Raw genomic sequence first — 20,203 nt, 5'->3', positions numbered from 1 at the left:
GTGTCAGACCCAGTCTCTGATCGCCGAATGAGACTTGACTTGTTTGAGCGGCGTAGCGTGGATTTTCGGAGATGCTGAAAACCTGGTGAATGCGGACGTATAAGGCATAGAGATAAAGCGTCGACGCGTATGCAAGCTCTCTTACGAGCTTAGTGTCGTCATTGGTGTTTCGTATTTTTTTTTTCAATTTCATTTAGTGAAAGCAAACCGGTTTTATCGCGAGTAAACTTTGGGCAAGTTTGGATTTAGGGGACGGGCGCTCCGTCCGATGGTCTCGCAATATTCTTGCTTATTGTTGGTGAAAGTAAATAAAAGAACAATAATATATACTTATCAAAATGTCAGATCGTTTAAAATACGAGGAAGATTTGAGTATCGCACGGCTCGTTGACTATCTTGTGGTCGTGAAAACATGACGAGAATTCTTATGGTGTTTGAAATAATCAAAGAAAAGATATACGGAGGAACGTTGCAAAATATGCTAGACGATCGTCCCGTCTCTCGTAGATTAACCTCAATTCACCTTGGCGAATTTCTAAAACCACGAGAACTCGAAGAGCAATCGCTACGAGACTCTAGGGATATTGGGACTTGGATTATTCATTTTTACCGAGCCTATTCCGTATATTTATTGAATATTATCCTGTAACTTACCTGTATATGTATAAATACGCGCAATACATACAACCTGTAAACAAGTGTTTGAGAGACTATTTAATTAATCATTGTTCATATTGTATATTTAAATTCGAACATTAAACATGATGACTACTGCGGTACAAGACTGGAATAATGCCTGTAGACTTTGTTCGGAGGAGCAACCGGAAATGTTATCGATATTTGGTGACGAAGGTGTGCAAAGAAAAGTCACCCAAAAGATGAGAGCCTGCTTTCCCATAATGGTATACAAAAGTGATCCGTTACCAAAACAGATATGCCAATTTTGTGCAGCCAGATTAGACGACGCTTACGAATTCAGAGAACGTTGTCTCGGCGTCTACAAGTCTATGCATATACAACTTCTAGCCTTAAAGGATTCTGAAACTGTAAAAATATTTTTGGATGCCATGAAGAATTCTCCTGATCCTTGCCAGGTATACCACAAGCTATTGTAATAATGATAAATTACCTTTAGCACATCGCAATCATCAATCATGTTATTATACCTTTCTATCTAGTTTCGTTCTATAGAGTTGACCGGCTTCTTCTTTTTCTTAAGGCCCAGCTTTGCAAAGAAAAAGCACGCGCTCCGCCACCGTTGGTTCCTTTATCTGCTTCACTATCAGTTGAGAAGTCGTCTGTTTCCATTGGCATGCAAAAGACAGATCAGTCCAATGCAGCCAATGAAGCTTTGGTAGAACTTCCTTGCGAAGTGCAGATTAAAGAGGAGCCCTTAGATAACTCTGACGGGAACGGGCCGATCTTAGGTACCGCGATTATGACGGCGGAAGAATTGTTGAATTCGGTTTGCAATGATCGAATGGAAATTTCTCATGAAGAGGATTACAGCTCAAGGGGTACAAACGGAGCGGAAAACAGAAAAACATTCGGTAATGAATCGAATGTTGGAATTACTAGTAGGCCAGGGAATGGAAGCACTAGCATTCTAGAACAAGTATTAACTGGAAGCTTGACGATAAACGACCGAATAGGGACGAAACCAAAATTTAAACCAAGTTCTAAATGGTGGTGTTCGCCGTGCAACAGATACTACAGGTAAATAGGGTAATTATAAGGTTGTATAGTTTGGAACATTGGTCTTTTCTAATTCACAATGCTGATCAAATTAACATTTTTAAATATTTATTGGTATTTCTTCTCATTCTCAGAACAAAAGAGAGTTTACGTAAGCACATGCGGCTCTTCTGTCCGCGTAGATATAGGTGCAAAAAATGTTCGAGCATGTTTCAATCTGTGGAAGAACTTGCAAAACATGAAGGTTTGCATCATCTCAAAGTTACTCTGAACTTTGATGAATGTGTCAATGAGTGCGATCAGTGCGATCGCGAATTTGTTAGCTGGGAAATACTCAGGCATCACAGACAACGAGATCATCAGTTAGTTCCTGAATTGGCGACTGCATCAAACACTTGGTGTTCTCTCTGCAATCGGTAACATTAATTACGTCCTTAATAGACAGCAAGTTTCCTCTGATCACTGTTAGATATTACTTACAGTTTTTCCTTACCATTATTTCAGTTTTTTTCCAACAATGAATTCATACCAAAATCATAAGCAACTGCATCAGCCAGAAACGGCAAATGTGACGCCTGTACGTGGAGAAACATTATTCAAACACAATCCTTTTGCAGAAAATATCAAGTCACTCATGTGTCCTACTTGTGGAAAGGTACCTGCCAAATATTTCAATATAATTTTATAATTTTTAGGAGTATGCTATAATCCAGGTTACTCGCACACAATGGTTGCTTCATTGCAATTTCGCAAATGTTACAGGTGTGTACGCAGCAGAGTGCATTATCAAACCATATGCGAACTCACGAACCAAAAAAACACAAATGTGAAATTTGTGGCCGCTCATTTGGACTGTTTATTCGATTAGCGGCACACAGGTTAAGCGAGCATAATCAGCAGCCTGTTATGTCTCCTGTTAATGCTAGTGTTGAACAAGAGGAAGCATTGAATGAGGAGAGAGAAGCGCGTGAAGCCAGTGAAGCGATAACTGGTATAAGCAATAGAAGCTACATTAAGGTACCTTGGAATCATGTACTTAGATTCCCTTATAACACATGATTTTATGCAGTACTTGAAAGAATTATTTGTTTTGTAGCTTAAAACATGCATCTTCGTTGCAGGAGTCTGACGAAGAAGATGTGTCTATGGATGGTTCGGCTCATGCAAGTAAAGACATCAACATGAGCACATCAAAGAACGTGGCCCGTTGCGGTATTTGTTTGCAGTGGTTTAACGATCACACGACAATGCTGACTCATTTGCAAACACATTCCGAGAGCTATGTATATAAGAGCTTCAGCTGTAAAGTTTGTAAAAAAACGTTCAAAGAGAAATGGCAGCTTCTTCGCCATGAGGTAGGTTACGTACGAATTAATAATAACTTAGCAATTAAGGATACGAAGCAGGGTACCTAAAGCTGAGGGAAAATCTGGAAACAAAGAAATTTCAAGGAATTTCGTGTGACTCATGATATTTCCGGACTTTCCCTCTATTTTATGTAATCATTTACTCTCATTTCGGTGTAATAAAAATGTTGCGTTCGGCGTGTGTTGTTTTATTCAGCGGCTGCCGCAGATCTACTCTTCTAAACCGATCGTGTTATAGAATACATCCGCCTACCCATGCGCCGAGCGATTTCAGCCTACTCATCTAAGTTATACAATCAACTCATTCAAGCAGTAGAAGAAATATTTTTATTTGGGGAAAAATTGTAATTGGGATTTCGCGAACCTGAAATTCTCAAGAAATTTACATGGACCAAATATTGTACACCTTGATGAAAATAATTTTTTCTCTGCAGATCTCTCATAAACGAGCAGCAAGCACAGCTAAATACGCGTGTTCCACGTGTAAAAAAATTTTCAAAGACAAGGCGCAACAAAAGGCACATGAAGCAACACATGTTGTTGATAAAACTTACCATTGTCCACGATGTAACAAGATATTCTTCAAAGAGATTTCCCTGCTCGCACATCAGTGTAGTGGAGGGAAACCTGTATTCGGTAAGCGTGGTGGTGCGACAAAGGCTTCATCCAAGTCATCACAGCAACCATTCAACACACACAAGAAGTATAACTGTTCAAAATGCAATGCAACTTTCAACAATTCTCAGTCAAGAAATTCTCACATGAGAGTACACACCCAGGCACATGCAATGGTGGGTACGTTTTGTCTTACCGGAGTAAATTGCATATCGTAACTATTTGATCACTTTGGAAATAAAAACATAGAATACAGTATCAAATGATAGTTGATCTTTTTATTCAACTAATAATTGGTTAAATTAATTTTTCTTTACTGTAGCTCCAGGTACGAAAAAAAGAATTGAAAAAGGAATTGGAAATGTCAAAAGCTATGCCAAACCTTACGCCGGAACATATGTCACCAGGTACTTCGGTTCCAATGCAGATTGAGCCTAAAATTGAATTGAAAATTGAGGATTCACCAAATGCTCCTCCTGCTCTCAAACGTACACTAATAAGGACTGCTGGAGGGTGAGCTCTAATGTTTACTCATGCTGTGCAAACGAAAACAGAAATTATACCTACGTTGGGAAGCTTTAAGTGTAAACTGATTTTGTCTGTTAATAGGTATCGTTGCGGTGTATGTCAGTCACCATTTGTCTTGCGAGAACTCGCAGTGGCACATTTGAGATCAGCCCATCCTGCTGCAACATTTCAATGTCGTCATTGCAAGAAGCAGTTTTCTACGCGATATACTTTGTCCCGTCATGTGGAGACGGTCCATCCAGATGAATCAGAAAAATAATAGTGTAGGTAGTTTGTATTATATGGAGATATTATTGACGAATACATATTTGATAAATTACCGCTACGCTAGTAGGTACGTATTTATTAAAGTGAGAAAGTATGAATTATACAATTTACAATAACGTAAATATAATTTTCTATTGCCTTAAAATGACCTAGAAATTTTCTCGTTGAATGTTAAAAAACAATTTATCGTCGTCAAAGTATAATGAACTATGTCATTCGAAACTATCTAATTTTTTATTCCCTCTGTCAGGCTGCGTTATTAAGGACATCATAGAATGGTGCAATAATAAATGCTTGTACAGTCTACGTTTGTACCTCAATAATTGTGAAGGCCTCAAAAATTCTGCACATGATCACTGATGTGGTTTCAATTGTTGTAAATCGAATCACCACAGATATACCTAACTGTCACAAATAATACTGTGCCTTGCAGTTAACTCATTGTCAGCCTCAACTGTTTCCAATGCTTCGGATATTAGTGAGATGATCGTATCTGAAATGAGTCTGCCAGGGAAATGATTCTCCATTGCTCTCCACTCCAAGTCTACTGCTTACAATGGTAATATAAGGGTTAGATTCTACAATTCATATTATCATTGCATTAGTGTTTTGTGACACAAACTTCAACAGAACTGATTGCCAATCCACAATATCCGTGATCTAAGCCTATACCTTCATGAGACTATCAATTTCCTTTATCCCAGGTGCTACACCCAATCCTCCGCTATCCAGTCTAAAGAATCTGCAATTTCGTAACGAATAGCCTAAGGTGGAATGACTGTAGAGGTTTATTCTGTGTCCGTGATGAGCTGTTACCGTAGAATGCTGCCCGATACATTTCCTCTGCAAGTAAAGTGTTATGCTTCTGTTAATTAACTTTAAAGTAATATTCACACAACTTTCTCTCGGGTTATCATGTTTTCAGTATCACTAGAGTCACCATTTTCTGTCAATATCAACGGAAACGATTCAGTGAATATCCTGAGCCTCTTTCAGAGTTCATGTTCCGTTATGCCTCACTCATTATATCTAAGATATTGACTGGTCGATGTTTTTGTATCTTTCTTTGACATGTGCCATACTACATGTCGAATATCCATCGTGATCCGGTACAGTGGATCCATTTATTCTCTGGAAGCGACTTCCATTATTAGGTTTTTTTTAATGTAAATTCTTGACAAATTTCTGCATTTATTTCCCTTATTTTATATAAGCTTGTTTCGTTTTTCACACTAACAGAGCACATATCTGAATTCCAATCTCGTGTGTGTTATCGGGGTCTGTTACTGTTTCTTCATGCATTCTTACTAACACTCCGACAGTTTAACTTAGTTCCGATACATATGCACTTCTCAGTTTTTATGCTGTCAGTATTGTGTGGATTGAATGCAAATTTTAAATGTATGTAATTTGTTTCTAAAAAGCAGGTTTCTCCATGACTGACCTGGCTTGATCAATTTCTATGATTTATTTCAACTACGTTTTCCAGAGAATATCTTAATTCACAGTACAGAAATTTAATTCATGGACAACAAAGTAGACTCTGAAAAATAAGATGGGCAATTGAAATAGAAGAATCGTTTTTATGGACATTGGGGAGGAAATGAATGAATTTTTACCATTTCCCACTCCCCAGCTAGGACGGTGGTTACTTCAATTCGCTTTTTCACACTGATCAATATCAATCGTAATTACCATTATCACAGCGTCTAAAATGTTGCCTGTTGATTGTCGCGCGGAGCGGATTATAAGATTTTCAGCATTAAAATACGGGCTAAATAACATTATTTTATTCTGAATAGTCCTCGATTGCCGTACATGTTTGTCAATTTTTTTACGTAAAAATTTTCAAATCTAAGATATAACTCGGAACGTTATATATTTTTCCTAGAAAGCTGGGTGTAAGCACAATATCATGAGTTTCTTGTTATTGCTTATGCAATAACTATTAAATTTTTGTGTACCAGCACAGTAATCAGGTACTGAATTCGACCATCATAGCTCGTTCAGACTGTTGGGACCGCTTACGTCTGTACCGTACAAGTAAAGCTCCGGTTATAACGGATACCAGTAAAACGGCGCCAATCGTCAATCCAATTACAGAAGCAGCAGAGATTTCTGGAGTCTGCAAAACGCAAGTGTCCGAATTTTCCGCTTCCCAGGTGCGGAAGCGTGATCTGGATACGCATTTCCACTCCCCGATGTCCACCGCCTGCGGGATTGGATGGGGACTTGTTAATTCATAATTACCAGATTTTTTATTAGTCTTCGAAGATATTTCGTTAGGGGTATATATTTGCTACAAAAATTAACCTGGACAGAACTGATGGCCAGTCCACAGTAGCCATGGTCCAATCCGTCGCCCTCGTAAGAGTATCGTCCGGATGGTTCCATGCCAGGCGTTACTCCTAGTCCCACACCATCTGGCCTAACAAATCGGCAGTACTGGAGTGGATAATCCAGTACTGATTTACACGCGATTACCGTTTTGACTCCGTGACGCGCTGTTATCTCGGGGTTGACAGCCTGATATAATTTGTCTGCAGAACATCAATCCAAATAGTCAAAAAATCAAAGAGGTGGCAAAGGAGCACTTTTTACAAAATCATTTTTCTTAATGTCTTTTGGATTTTTATACTATCTGAGAAATGTCCTTGAAAAATGAGAACGCAGATTTGGGTAACTTGATCACTCGTATTGTCGGAGGATTGAACTCATATCGATTACCTATGACATTCACTTTGGTAACCAAATGCTCCTCGTGTCCTCCATTGACATGTGCCATGTTACAAGTCCAGTCCCCGCTATGCTCCGTAGAAATCGCGTTATCGATGGCATGAGAACACCTCCCCACAGTCAGTTCGTCCGTTGATGTTATGTCTTGGCCCTGGGGCCCTTTTATCCAGCAGTAACCGGCAGGGTATTGAGTTTGACAAGTGATTGTGAAAGATTTTCCAGCCTCGACATTCACCTCCACCGTGTTCGATGGGTCCGACGAATTCCTCGCGGTATTTGGATCTGTTAAACATTATCAGAATAAAGGATCGACCATGACCTCAGTTCGTATTTCTTTCTTCACCGACCATTCAGCCCTGGTATCTGCCCTTCGGGCATTCTGATGAATCCTCCGACTATATTTCCGGAAGTTAGCCCCATTTCCAGTCTCCAGATCCCATGATACTCTTCCTGGAATTCCCCGGTTATCAGAAGGCCGCATTTGTTTTCGGCAAGGTTTGTCCCAACGGATACGTACTTTTCGAGTTCCAGTCCCGGCGCTACCTAATTTATAATAAAAAGTCTTTGAGGCCCAGCAGGCTATTGTGGTCAGTTTTTTTTTAATTCAAATGATTCAGTCTGAGTAAAAGATTGTCACCATGATTGATCCCCCCTTCGGGGGAAAGGCTCTGCACCAAGACGCTGCTGGTACAATTCTCTCGACTTGCCAGGATATCATTTTACCGGATAAAGTGTCGTTTGCGAATATCACCACTTCTTCGGCAGGATCTAAAATCAATCGAACCAATTATCTTTAGCTCATCGCGTCATTACAGCTCATCGTTTCTCGGGAATTTATCCTCAATATTGAAATTTTGTAATCTTTTTCGAACCGATAAATATCATCACAACATAAGTTACCTCCAATGTTCAGGGTGTGAGTTGCGTAAACCTCTTCTATGCTGCCAGATACGCCTACAGTGCATGTCCAGACCCCGAAATCCGTAGCCTTCAAAACCTCGATTATAGTTTCACATCGCGTTCTGCTTGTCAGGGTAGCCGGATTTCCTAAAGGATTTCTCAGTTCGCAGTACAGCATGCTGGATGGTCCGCAAAGTATGGTCTTAAATCAAATTGGCAGGTGATTTACTCAGTCTTGTCCTACGTTGGTGTCCCACACGAAGTGCTGGATTTGCACGTACGCGTTAAAACACGAAACATTGTACCGTTGTCAAGTCTCCGATTACTGCGGTGGATGTTCGGTTGACAGGTTCTTCTAAAGTAACGGTAATAACTCGGAAATTTTCGGTGATGGATTCTGTTTCATTCGAAAGAACAAGAGACCACCTTCCAACATCTGTCCGTGACGCGTCGTAGATTCTCGCACCACATTGATTGTTGCCCAATGGTACGATCTTCTGATCAGCTTCCTAAGGACATGGCGAGGGGGAAAAGTTTAACGACAATGCGGTTCAAGTATTATTCGATCGTATGCATTATGTAATTAATTACCTGCGAATTGTCAGCTTGATAATCAAGCGCGATACCTGTTGCTTCATTCTGGGGATCGTACAGCATACAGCTGCTTGGATTATCCAGAGTTTTAGGGTATATGTCAAGTCGAAACGAAGCCTCAATGGCCACTCTCACTAAGTCATACCAAAATAACGATTATGTAACTAGACACCTTTTTCTCTTTCAAACTATATCGTTATAAATTTGATCTATCATCTTTGAAGACCTAATAAACGTGCTATAAGCTTATAAGAATGGGGTTCGTCAAGGTTAATCATTATGCCGTATCTTTCGTTAAATGTTACAATATTACACGGGAATGACGGTATTGTACTATAATATATCACCTATCACTTCAGCATTGCCCAGGAAAAGAATTGATATGAAACAGTAGCTGAGTATCCGAGGATATTTGAACATTGTTGACGCGAACGGAGCAAAAGTTATTTATACTGCACTTAAGTTTTTACCGAATTTAGTCAGGTCAAGAATGTATTCAAACGGTTGGTCAACGGTGAACTGCAGATATGTCAGAATGTAACATTGCTTTTGCTCATCATTAGATATATATCAATCATCATTACTATCACTTATTATCGCTCTTCCGATTGATACGAAAGAACCTCTCAGTGTGCATTACCAGTCTCAGTCTAATACACGATTTGGTTTTATTCGGTTCTTGCCTGCTCAAATTTCTCCTTGTTTCATCGTCCATTTCTCGACAAATCCAGAGACGTAGGAAAAATGAATTATGAAAAATGAATGCATATTTAATTAGTGACTGAGTTAAAAATGGACTTATATGGTTTCGTTTTTTAATTAGTACAATTTACAATAAGAACGAATCAAACATATTGGATATTTCAACATTTATACATACATCGAATTTTTCTTACTTTTATTTAACTTCATTTTGTATAAATTATACATATAGGTTCATAATTGAACCGTTTGGGTATAAAATAAGTCTTTTTAGTTTCGTGGGAAGCATGTATTTGATTTACCTCAAATCCACGATAACATTATCATCACGGGAGATTTTCTGTGTTCACGAGCATCACGATTTTAGCCTGCGTGATGAATATAGCGTAACATATCAGGCATAAAACCACGATTCTCTTTTAACATAGGTTTATTATCTAACACCGACGAATACTTTCCCCTATATGGTACAGCGGTTATAAGGAGATGTACGAATAGACGAGAACAGGTATACTATTCCATCTATACTGTAATATATCCAAGAATTAGGGAAACTTCGAAGTCCAGGAAAGGAACGCCACGTCGCGTTTTTTGCTTTCTCACAGGAAAGGTTCAGAATTTACATATTTTCATTCCGTATCAGGGCGCATTGTTCGGTGGAGATTCGTTCGCGGCCGTATCGTCAGCTTCAGTTTGGTGTAATGGCAGGGCCTCTTCCGGTCGAGAAGTAAGTGACTCTTGTACCTGAAATCAACAAGTATTGAATCACCAACCAGCATAAAACTTTCTGTGAAAATATCCGGATCATATATACGATGAAACAATAATTGGGTACGGAATCCAAACGAAGCAAACCCTCTCTCCCCCCCCCCCCTAAAAAAAGAAAAAAAATTCAACGTTTCAGCGGAGGATCTTACCTGGTGCTCCCTTCTCTCGTCCAGTTCGTTGGAATTCGTCTCTAATCTGACGCTCGGCAAAACATCTGGCAAAGGCGGAGGCGCCGGTGGTTCACCATAGACTTCGTGAAGTTCTTCTAGTCTGGTACTCAGAGCGGATCCTCTCTGGCTGGTAGCGTTCATTTTCTTCATCAGCCAGTCCGCCTGCTCCTCCAATCGTTTCAATCTCGCAGCTCTAGCAACCAAAACTTCCTCTGGAGTGCGGGAAGTCTTCGGCGTTACGGAATCGACCGAGGACTGCGATGCAGTCGAAGTTTCCGGTCGTGGTGCCTCGAGAGTGCTAGTCTCCTTTTTCTGTCCCACCGACTTGTCTTCAGCGTCGGTCGTCTTTACGGATACAGAGGCGTTCGCGGGTTCAGCAAGTGTCTTTTCTTGGGAATCGGTCAATTCCGGTTTCGCTTTAATCTCATCAGAGACATTCGCTGAGATCTCGACAGGCTTTGTTTCTGTTTTTTCGTTAGTCTGCGATTCTGTACCAGAACTTGTTGCAGCCGCAGTTGCTTGTTCAGATGTCGAAGCTTCGTCGGAGTTCAGGGTGCAGGGCGTGCTGGATCTTGGTCCCAGTATCAATGGCTCGCGAAATTGAACAGTTTTGACTGGCGAGGGTGACTTGGAGGAGAGATAAGGTCCGATGGAAAATACCGAGACGGTTGGATGCGGGGTGGATTCTGTTTCTATCGAATTCAGGAACTTTTCGCTGTCAAAAATCGACTCTTCGTCGTTGTTCTTCACTCTCTTTTCATCGCCATCTTCGACAGGGTCTTCGGAAGTCGAGGCACAAGCTCCCAGAGTGGAATCGGGACAGTTATCTATCTCGTCGAGTCGCGTAGCCGTAATGGACGAGTCCAGGGACGACGACCTTTCGTTTATCGATGTTTTCAATGGTCTCTTCAAATTCAATTTCATGTCCGTTATATTCGAACTCCATGGTTCGCTGTGTGGGCTCCATTCTCTTGTCTCTCTTCTCGGTGTTTTAACCCTTTTCGAAGGTTCGTTGCTGACCACGGTGTCGAACACGGATGAATCCTTCGACTCCGCTGACGTAGACGCCATGGGTATACTTTCTCTGGACGTAGAAGCGGAACTCTGATTAGATACTGTGTCAATTTTTATCAGACTCTGAATCACGTTTGTCAACGCTCTGTCCAATGGGTCCAAAATCTCTGTCTCCGGAGTGCACTGGAAAATCAATAAGTATCTTACATATAGCATAAAAGAAATATACGCAAATCCGGTGTTCAAAATATACAATTTTCATGTTTTGGCCTGTGCAATTCTATTGAACTGAGCAACTCACGTCAGGCTCTGGTGTGGCGGGCCGCACCTCGTTTGATGCTGACTCAACGTCGATCGTCTCCCCGTCCACCTCTGTCTCGGTTTCCGGGGTTGGTGTCCGCTGTTCGAGGGTTTCCGAGGAACAAGTCTTTGACTCTGACATTTCCGTATCCGTTGGCTGCTCAGACTCTGTGTCTGGGGACGGTACCCTTGGGCTTTCCTGAAACAGTCAAATCCGGATTGAGCTGCGTCCAAAAATCATAAATCATTCGCTACCTGTTTTTCTTTACGTTTTTCATTGATCTGCGTCGGAGAGTAATTGACGCGCAAAAATTTCATCAGGGAAATTAATCTCATTTTATATACCTTTCTGGTTCGCCTGCGCGGGCTTATCCTGATCCTTTCGGTTCTTTCCTCGTCTTCTTCGTCAGACTCGTCACCACGTTCGTCGCTGAACCCGCTTTCGCCGCTGCGAAAAAGAAAAGGGATCATTGAATGAGTTGTCAGTTTCGTTCAGACTTGGAAAAAATGTCCTCTTCGGTTTGGGGGTTTAGCATACCTGTTGTTCAGGGAGTCTCGAACGGCGAGCGCTTTTCTCGCAGCGAACTCTCGACGAAGATTTTTCCACTCGAGTTCTGTGTTCGTATTTTTTTGCCTCGCCGATTCCCATTTCTCTCGGCAATATTCAAGCTCCTGCTTCAGCTCTTGAAGCATTTTCCTCTTCTGCTGTAGCTCGTATCGCAAGATCTTTTCGTGCGTGTGAAGCTGCTGATGCTGAGCCTGCATCCTACCCACTATGTTCCAGGTTTTGCTCAGCTCTGAGGAAACCGTCGACAATCTTTTCTCCTGACGAAACGATTACCAAAAACGAAGGAGGAAAGTTAAAATCAACAATGGTCACTCCTGACGAGTCTATTCAGCCTGCATAGGAATTATCCTTCAGTATACCTGTTCGCCCAGCTTGCTCTCAAGGTGTGTATTGAGTTGTTTCATTCGCGTCATCTCTTTCTCAAGATGCTTCTTTTCAAGGATCAATTCCTTCAGTCTGATGTATGTTTTGCTAACCGAAATTACCAACTGTGGTCCACTCGGCGTGTCGACGGATTTATAACAGCTATCAGGCGCCGATAACGCTGACGCTGAAGCTGCGGGGGCGTCGACAGCGTGGCAGCTCAACAGTTCGAGTAAAACGCGCCACACCTGTCATTCACATATATTCAATATTTCGTCCTTATATATCGCGACTTATAGGAATTAGTAGATTACATAATATGATAAACGGTTAGAAAAAAAATGTCCCAGCAGGTCCACTAATATTTTTGGGTTGATTTAACCATTTTTTAATGTATGAAACTCACTGAAAGAAAAAGTACAAATGGCGAATTAAATGTTGATACGACGATTTAAATGTTATAATTACAAAAATTTGTGTCATAATTAGTATCAGAAATGTGACAAATAACACAAACATAAAGTGGATCTGTTAGAAAATTATGTTTAGTTAAATTTTTCTCACCTTTGGCAAATTGTGTGCGATATTTCCTTCCTGAATATCCTCCTCGTTCTTTTCGCCATCGCTTCCCGACGCTCGGGGCTTCGTCGGGGTTCGTCCCTCGACTTGCTCTACCAAATCCAGAAGAAGTTTTGGCAGTGCGGCAGCCTCCGTGCCTTCCTCTCGAGCCATGTCGCTTATCAAGTCGTGATTCTCCTGAAAAAATATCGGGTCATTTGTACAAATAAAGCTATGCCATCCTTGGCGCCTTGTAGTCACGTTCTGTCGGCCATTGATTGCATTTTTAATTACCTGCAGTAATCGAGTCAACCTGTCGAGATCCATGTCGGCCGAGGAAGCGCTCAGCAGCATTTGCGTGAATAGACTGTTTATAACGGACATCTGATTTTCGAGATCCCTGCAGTCCGCTTTCGTCAAACCAAGCTGAGACTCCAAATTCGATATTTCAGTGTCCTGACTGTCAACCTGTCGATGAACGTGAAAAAGTTTGTGATAATGAACGTTTTGTCTGCAGCCGTGGAATGAAATTTACTAAAAAAATTAGCATCACCTTCTCTTCCGATTTCTCCAAGTCCTCTTCGAGCGTTTTTAGTTTCTTTTGAGAAACTTCGAGCTTCTCCTTCGTCTCTACGAGTTCTTTTCCCGCCTGTTCCTTCATCTCGATCAAAACCTTGAGTCGTACCTCGTAGAGAGTTTTCAAGTTTCTAAGATTTTCAAGCTGGTGATCAAACTCCGCTCTTGCGTCGTCGAATATTTCGCTGTAATTCATGCCTTCCAGTCTGGCCAGAATGTGCGCCAATTGATCCTTCAATTTATTCACCTGTTTCTCGCGAGCTGCCAGGACCAGACGAGCCGTACCCACCGCTTCCTTGACGTGAAGAATTTGTCTCATGTTTTTCTCTGCGTCGTGTTCGAGATGGTACCGAAGGTCTTCCAGTTTCTCAGCTTCGAAACGTACAAAGTTCTTTATCTCATCCGAAACCTACAAATTAGAATTATCTTTACATCGTTGCAGAAGCTTGCACGTGAATCCAAACTGCATCGAAAAGGAGCAGGCATATTCACTCCAAGAAAAACTGACGTAAAAAAGCGTCCCTCTGTACTCACCTTTAAGGTGTCAGCTATCTGCTGAGCAGTAATTCTCCTCAGAGTATCTTGGTGAGCCTCTTTTTCACCTTGAAGTTGATTTCTGAGTCTCTTTACTTCATCTTGGGTGGAGCTGGCCGAGCTTCCGTGTTCGGCTTGATCCTCGGCAGTCGTCAATCCTTTTATATCTCTCGCAGGTTCCCCGGACTTGAGCAAATCCAGCATCCTCGATGTTTCGGAGTGCGCCTCCTTCTCGGCTCCCAATTCCCGTCTGAGTCTGTCCATTTCCGAAGACACCGCGGCTATGGCACGCTGTCTGGCCTCACGTTTGAGGGTCAGTTCCTTTTTGAATTCCTCCATGTTCGTCGCACGGCTGCAGGCGATCTCCTCCGCAACATCCTCGCTCGCTTCGTAAGGGTTTTCTTCCAAAGCTGCGGTTTGCTTCACGCCCAGTTCTGCAAAAAGACGTTATATAAGTTTCGTCCTAAATTTCTTCAACGATCGAGTAGAATAGTGTTCCTTTTACCTGATTGGTCAGCTTCGTCCTCGAGGTTCGCGTTTTCTCTCCTGTCGGTTTTCACCGCATGTTTGAGCCGTTGGATCTCCTCAAGAGCGTCTTCGAGGGCTTTGATCTGTTTCTTTTTGTCCGCTACCTCCTCGGCTAGCTGGGCTCGAAGTTTTGCCGATTTCTGACCCTCCGTGTTCTTCGCGTGGTCTCTGTCGAGGACGGACTTCTGTAGCTCCTGTTCCAAACTGGATATCCTGACAAGGGCGGAATCTCTTTCCGTTCTGTACAAATCCACCTCCCTCAGCAGTTCCATTCTCTTTGACTTCGAGCAATCAAGCTCCGTCAGAGTTCTCTCGAGTTCTTCATTCCGCTCCTGCAATTCAGACTCCGCCTTCTCCCGCTGCACAGTTGATATCTGCATCAATTGGTGACAATACGCAGAGTAAAAAAGAGCAATTTAGAGTTTCAAGAAAACGAGAAAAAAAAAGTACCTTGCACTCTTCCTCAAGCCTTTCGATCGTCCGTCTCTGCGTCTCAAGTTCCTTTTGCATCTCCTCATTGAGTTTCTGAACTTGAAGTGCTCGTTCGGATTTGACTCGTTCAACATCCTCGGCTTCGTCATCACTGCACTGAACTTCCTTCTCGCACGTGACCAAGTTGCCGATGGTCGATCTTCGGTGGCGATTTGAATCGGCTGGTTTCAGTCTTTCACTCCTCAGGGTATCCTCGAGCTCCTCTATCCTGGCGAGGGCTTTCCTCAGCGTTTTTTCACCCTCATCCTCGTTTCCCTCATTCCGCATGTCCGGTATTCTCCCCTGTGTCTCGAGCTGGCTTCTCGTGGGATATTCCTTGCGGAATTCTGTCTCCAACTCGTGCGTCGTGGCCGTTTGCTCCGCTTGTCGCAAACCCTGGTGAGACCACCTCGACGTCCGTTGACGGTTTCCCCTGCAGCGTCGCTCCTCCTCGGCCTCATCACCCTCCGCGTAAGCCTCCTTGTCGCAATCTCGCATCCCTCTCGCAAATCTCACGTCCCGGTAAAGAGCCTCCAGGTGCGCTAGAGCCGCACTGTGCGCGGTTGCCAGCTGCTGGTTCGCCGCTGCGAGGCAGGACACCGTCCTCGAAAGCTCCGTCATCTCGCTCCTCGTCGAGGCGAGGTTTGACCCTGCGGGACCGGACTGCCACCCGGTCATCTGGGACGCGTAGGCGAGCTGGGAAATACGCGGTAAAGTATCGGTCACTTCTTGGCAAGTCTGGCTAGGCTACTTGAACAGAGTTATGAAAGCTTTCGACTATCAATGACGTGGTTCGTGTGTGGGATGGTACGCGGACGTCGAAGCACTGGCGTCGAGCGCTGAATGCTAACTGATCAACCACGGCCCCAGTCTCCGGAGTTAGATCAACGACGAAGAACGCGGCTGGCAGCCAACGGAGGGACGCGTGATCGTGACTCAGCGTCTTCTCCGTAGCCGGGATCGACGCGAAACGCGAAATGCGAAATGCGAAACACCTACAGCTGGAGCGGTGCCAGGGGGCCGTGACGCGTCGGCGCTTCTTCGATCGTTAAGACACTTACCAGAGTCTCTTCTTGAGGGGCGTTCGCCTCGTGTCCCCCGGCGTAGGATCCTCGGACGCTGGAACCAACCGGCAAACTCGGAGCCGATGGCCCTTGGAATCTGAAACCATCCCTTCGGAGCGTCGTGTACGGACTGGGGCCCTGAAGAAGACGAAGAAAAAGTACTCAATTGGGAACACGTTCCATATGTCCTAATGTTTGATAAACGCAGAATGGAACAATGCTCAAAGCAGCATGAGGAACATTTTTTTATCGTGAAAGTCAAATCACAGCTCTCGGGGTTTTGGATGCTGTGAAAAAAGGATCTGTACATCGCATTTTTGAACGCGTTTATTTGGGAAACGAAAACATTTTTTCGTGTGTGATAAATGATTCAAACATATAATATATAAAGTGAGAATATTGGTAAGGTGTTTTCTCTGTTAGATATTAAGGGTCCTTTGAAATTCAGCTGGGTTCTGAAAAATTATTTAAGTAAACCTCAGGATTTCAGAAATTAATCGCTGCAATGAATATCGTGATCAATCTGCTAAAAAACGACATGTTCTTCACCAGAAAATTACAGTAGAAAACCAATTCGAAAACGAAGTGAAAAAATTCAAATTATTTGACAGTGAACCACACGAAGAACTGTTGAATAATTGAAATTGAGGACCGGTAGAAAATTTTTTTTAAATCTTCGTCTCAAGTTTTGCAAATGAACATGCATTAAAACAGTCAGCAGAAACCCCGATTGCCAGGGTATAAAATGAAAAATGGGTCCAGTGTGAGACTTCGATCGGTATGATTCCAAGCATCCTGACCGCCTTGGAGTCCAGAATACGCTGAAAAGGACTCTGATATCTTGTGGTGAAAATGGAATACCGACCTGCGAGTCGGTTGGACCTTCCGCAGTTTGCAGATTCTGCAGAACGATTGGAGCCTGGGATTCCCGGCGCTCGCAGAGGACGTCTAAATCTCTGGATGTGGACTGTCTGCTGACGGCTGGGACGCTGCCTCCGGATCCCATATTTTATTCCAGATTTGGGTATCCGATTGCGGTTCGATGTGCGGTGTCCTATTCGTTGTCGATTTCGTTGTGTTTCGTCGTGTAGTTCATCGGTCGATTTGGGCCCCGTTGAATCGTCCCACTTTTAAACGGGTTACTGGTAAAATACGCGCCCCGATTCTTCGGCGCCTGTTACCTCGGGTTAAATAGAGATGTGATGAATATATATTGACCGATGGCGATATGAATTAAGATATGACTCGATCGTTTACTGGGAAAAACACGTGGCTAAGTTCGATCGCTGGTCAATATTGAAACTTCTGATTCTTATCGCGGACAAAGGATTCTGAAAATTTTGTGATGCGTTCGAACGGAAGAGGAGAAAAGAATCTGATTGTGAGTAGCGAGAGAAGACAGGGAGAGAGAGAGGGAGAGAGAAAGATAGCGGCAAGAGAAAACACTAGAAAATCTATAAATACATGTCTACATTTGATTCAAAACAACCGGTTAAAATTAGCCCTATACGAATAAAAACAAACGTCTTATGCCTACGAAGCAGAAGCAGGGATGCAGCATCGGAGATCAGCTTGACGAAACAGATTTGATACGCTGTTTAATATCGCTCGTTATCTTCGTCCCAGTTTTATAACGAAAGCCACGTGTCGCATATTTTTCGTAATTTCATTGGAACGTCGTGTTACAATGTGTATATAATGTTGTGTACCTATGTATATTTTCTTCGGCGTCTAGAAATTGAAAAAATATCTTGTGCCCTCGACTCGCAGCCAGCTGATTTTAAGCACAGCATTTGAACAAAGAGTTGGCTCGGAGATTGATTTTGCAACGCTTTAAATAACCGGTTAAACCAAAACGGCAAGAACTTCGCAACAACAACAATGTGGCCGAAGGCTAATTGCAAAACGATTTCTTAGTACGCAATAATTTAATTATTACGTATGCAAGTATACACGTACGAACGTCGGATTACAGGAATACTGTTACTGAAATGACGAAGATTAATTATCTCAGTAAACAGAATGTCAGCCAATTGTGAGGATAAAATTGTAACAGATATCTGGAATGTCTGGAGATAATTGGGTAACTTAGAATCTGGAAATAGTCGAGTATAGGCGGTGATTTTTACCGAATTTGATGTTTGCTCAAAAGCGTAAATGAATATTTATTTTTCGTACGATATTGCAAAACATGAAACAAATAGCGATTTGAGCATCTGAATTTTCCGACAAGTTTTATAATTATTTTATCATCCACGAAATATACCAGGAACAGTAAACGGAAACACAAGTTCAGAAAAATTTTATTCTCGTAGTCACGAAATCGCAGAAAGTTGAGAAAAGAAATCGTTAGAAATATTTTACCGCCTTAGACTGTGAAGGAAATCTGCGGAAGTAATCATCCGTATTTATAAAATGCAATTCTTCTTCCGATCTCAGCTCAGAGAACACCTTGGGTTTATTTACCAATTTCAATTCCCTGAAAACGTATGCGGCATCGGCTATTCTAGTCGCGTGAAATTTCACTATCAGAGCGTACGTTGACATTGAGAAAAAAGATTTTTCAAACTAAAAGTAAAATAATCTCTCAAATTGAAATTATTTTAAGATACTCATTATGTCATCGCGAGATTCGTAACAACATCTATGCTTTCAAACTCGAAGGTCGCTAACTGTGCAGAAAAGGCATATCACACGCACTCACAATTAGTATTGACCCTGTAGTACTGTAGGTACATACATGCAGTGTACGCACCAAGGGTTAAATTTTAGGTACGGGGCCCCTTATTGTTTGGTGAAAACATTATTGCAGGTCAAATATCATAATTTCAAATGCATGCTCGTTTTATCAACATCCTTCAGTTATCCGTTTATTGCGATTTAAATCAATTGCCTCAGCGCACGAAGTTCTTGGCCTGCATTGACGGATCCCTCTGCGCAGCGCAATGGGGTAGAAAATTGGCGAAAAATTTTTGGGTAGGTGTTAGGGCTCGCATATATAAAAGGCAATTAGTGTATACGTGTACAAATGCAGGGCTTACTTACGTAGTTGTCGAAGTGACGGGATCCGTTCGAGTTCTGCGGCACTGCGTGGCCCACGGGGACACTTGCTGGCTTCTGGCCAAGCCTCGGTTTATAAGCCACCACTAAAAATATCGCTTTTGGGCCAGCGAGGGGCAGGAGCTTCGCGCGAACCCGAACAGCCAGCATCTTCTGATTCCAAGTATAAGCTGCATCGGAGCGACTTACACAGAACGAAAAGGACCTCTTCTGAAAAGGCCTTCTTCGCTTCGTCCCCTGCTCGATGTTTCATCAAATCATCATTCCTTTCTCACCCTCTGACCCTGCGTCACTACCTCAATCTCTGCACCTCTCGCTTTCGGTTCGTTGGATTATCGGAACCGCATCGTCCTACGAAACGACTTCCGCGGGGTATAAACGCAAGCCTCTGCAAGCTGAAAGCTTATTGTTGGCGCAACAGCTTGCGGGCTATTTTTAACCGCTTGATCAGAGCAGCCCCCCGCGGCCGTTCCGCAGTACGGCTATATTTCCGGCTCTTCTCTCTTTTCTTTTATGCTCCACCTGTAGCTTAAAGGTCGACCAGAACCGCACAGACGCAACGGTCGCTTCGAAGTCCGACGCGTTTCCAAAATACGGCGAGGCGCCGTATCACCGATTTGGTGAAAAATAGTCTCAACAAATCGCGACGGACTCTCAAAGCTCCGCGTGCCTCTCGAAATAGAAATTTAAGCTCGCGTGTGAATGGGGAAGAAACATATTTCGAGGTCGCGGTGCTTACTTGTGCTGCCGGTTCCGTCGGGGTCGTTATGCCGGCCAACGACCGCCTTTTTATGCTTTTCTAACGGTAGCGCAAGTCTGGCTGCA

General features: G+C 42.8%; 3 protein-coding genes across 6 annotated transcripts; 1 reads left to right on the top strand and 2 right to left on the bottom strand.

The window, feature by feature from the left end:
• The first annotated feature begins 7 nt into the window (after window positions 1-7).
• On the top strand, window positions 8-5,691 carry LOC107220964 (zinc finger protein 84). Of its 4 annotated transcripts, none has more exons than XM_046741071.1 (10): window positions 10-1,094; window positions 1,220-1,716; window positions 1,830-2,111; window positions 2,200-2,350; window positions 2,458-2,712; window positions 2,817-3,050; window positions 3,497-3,853; window positions 4,000-4,190; window positions 4,287-4,468; window positions 4,906-5,691. In XM_046741071.1, exons 1-9 carry the CDS (start codon window positions 762-764, stop codon window positions 4,462-4,464), a joined length of 2,478 nt encoding a protein of 825 aa, XP_046597027.1. In that variant the 5' UTR covers window positions 10-761; the 3' UTR covers window positions 4,465-4,468; window positions 4,906-5,691. The 4 variants fall into 4 exon arrangements, 3 of the variants coding, with proteins under 3 accessions (XP_046597027.1, XP_046597023.1, XP_015515272.2); XM_046741067.1 differs by lacking the exon at window positions 4,906-5,691 and adding an exon at window positions 4,723-4,890; XR_006904604.1 differs by lacking the exon at window positions 4,906-5,691 and having other exon boundaries at window positions 8-1,094; window positions 3,497-3,857; window positions 4,287-4,428.
• Window positions 5,692-6,240: 549 nt separating this feature from the next.
• LOC107220939 lies at window positions 6,241-9,284 on the bottom strand. The gene is made up of 9 exons (XM_015659742.2): window positions 9,050-9,284; window positions 8,700-8,836; window positions 8,414-8,617; window positions 8,109-8,310; window positions 7,846-7,976; window positions 7,556-7,751; window positions 7,200-7,490; window positions 6,786-7,012; window positions 6,241-6,684 (listed from the first exon to the last, which is right to left on the bottom strand). The coding sequence occupies exons 1-9, from the start codon at window positions 9,120-9,122 to the stop codon at window positions 6,448-6,450; spliced, it is 1,698 nt and encodes a 565-aa protein (XP_015515228.2). The 5' UTR covers window positions 9,123-9,284; the 3' UTR covers window positions 6,241-6,447.
• Window positions 9,285-9,554: 270 nt separating this feature from the next.
• Window positions 9,555-19,751, bottom strand: LOC107220950 (trichohyalin). The gene is made up of 15 exons (XM_015659769.2): window positions 19,364-19,751; window positions 17,184-17,492; window positions 16,316-16,456; window positions 15,234-15,950; window positions 14,761-15,157; window positions 14,256-14,689; window positions 13,699-14,130; window positions 13,440-13,613; window positions 13,152-13,343; window positions 12,584-12,835; window positions 12,195-12,481; window positions 12,002-12,104; window positions 11,658-11,855; window positions 10,322-11,539; window positions 9,555-10,148 (listed from the first exon to the last, which is right to left on the bottom strand). The coding sequence occupies exons 2-15, from the start codon at window positions 17,322-17,324 to the stop codon at window positions 10,044-10,046; spliced, it is 4,791 nt and encodes a 1,596-aa protein (XP_015515255.2). The 5' UTR covers window positions 17,325-17,492; window positions 19,364-19,751; the 3' UTR covers window positions 9,555-10,043.
• Between the last annotated feature and the right edge of the window lie 452 nt (window positions 19,752-20,203).

Source organism: Neodiprion lecontei, chromosome 1 (assembly GCF_021901455.1).
Source record: "Neodiprion lecontei isolate iyNeoLeco1 chromosome 1, iyNeoLeco1.1, whole genome shotgun sequence".
Taxonomy (NCBI): Eukaryota; Metazoa; Arthropoda; class Insecta; order Hymenoptera; family Diprionidae; genus Neodiprion; species Neodiprion lecontei.
Note: the sequence above shows the minus strand (reverse complement) of the source record. Positions and strands in the feature narration are given on the sequence as shown.

Excerpts from the sequence above, each read along its gene's own strand:
- LOC107220939 (XM_015659742.2), bottom strand. The coding sequence starts at position 9,122 with ATGTTCAAATATCCTCGGATACTCAGCTACTGTTTCATATCAATTCTT. Across the intron at positions 8,837-9,049 it reads GGGCAATGCTGAAGTGATAG|TGAGAGTGGCCATTGAGGCT; the intron begins GTGATATATTAT and ends GGTATGACTTAG. Across the intron at positions 7,491-7,555 it reads GCAGATACCAGGGCTGAATG|ATCCAAATACCGCGAGGAAT; the intron begins GTCGGTGAAGAA and ends AATGTTTAACAG.
- LOC107220950 (XM_015659769.2), bottom strand. The coding sequence starts at position 17,324 with ATGGGATCCGGAGGCAGCGTCCCAGCCGTCAGCAGACAGTCCACATCC. Across the intron at positions 15,158-15,233 it reads GGCTTGAGGAAGAGTGCAAG|ATATCAACTGTGCAGCGGGA; the intron begins GTACTTTTTTTT and ends CAATTGATGCAG. Across the intron at positions 11,856-12,001 it reads CGCGCAGGCGAACCAGAAAG|GAAAGCCCAAGGGTACCGTC; the intron begins GTATATAAAATG and ends TGACTGTTTCAG.
- LOC107220964 (XM_046741071.1), top strand. The coding sequence starts at position 762 with ATGATGACTACTGCGGTACAAGACTGGAATAATGCCTGTAGACTTTGT. Across the intron at positions 1,717-1,829 it reads CCGTGCAACAGATACTACAG|AACAAAAGAGAGTTTACGTA; the intron begins GTAAATAGGGTA and ends TCTCATTCTCAG. Across the intron at positions 4,191-4,286 it reads CTAATAAGGACTGCTGGAGG|GTATCGTTGCGGTGTATGTC; the intron begins GTGAGCTCTAAT and ends GTCTGTTAATAG.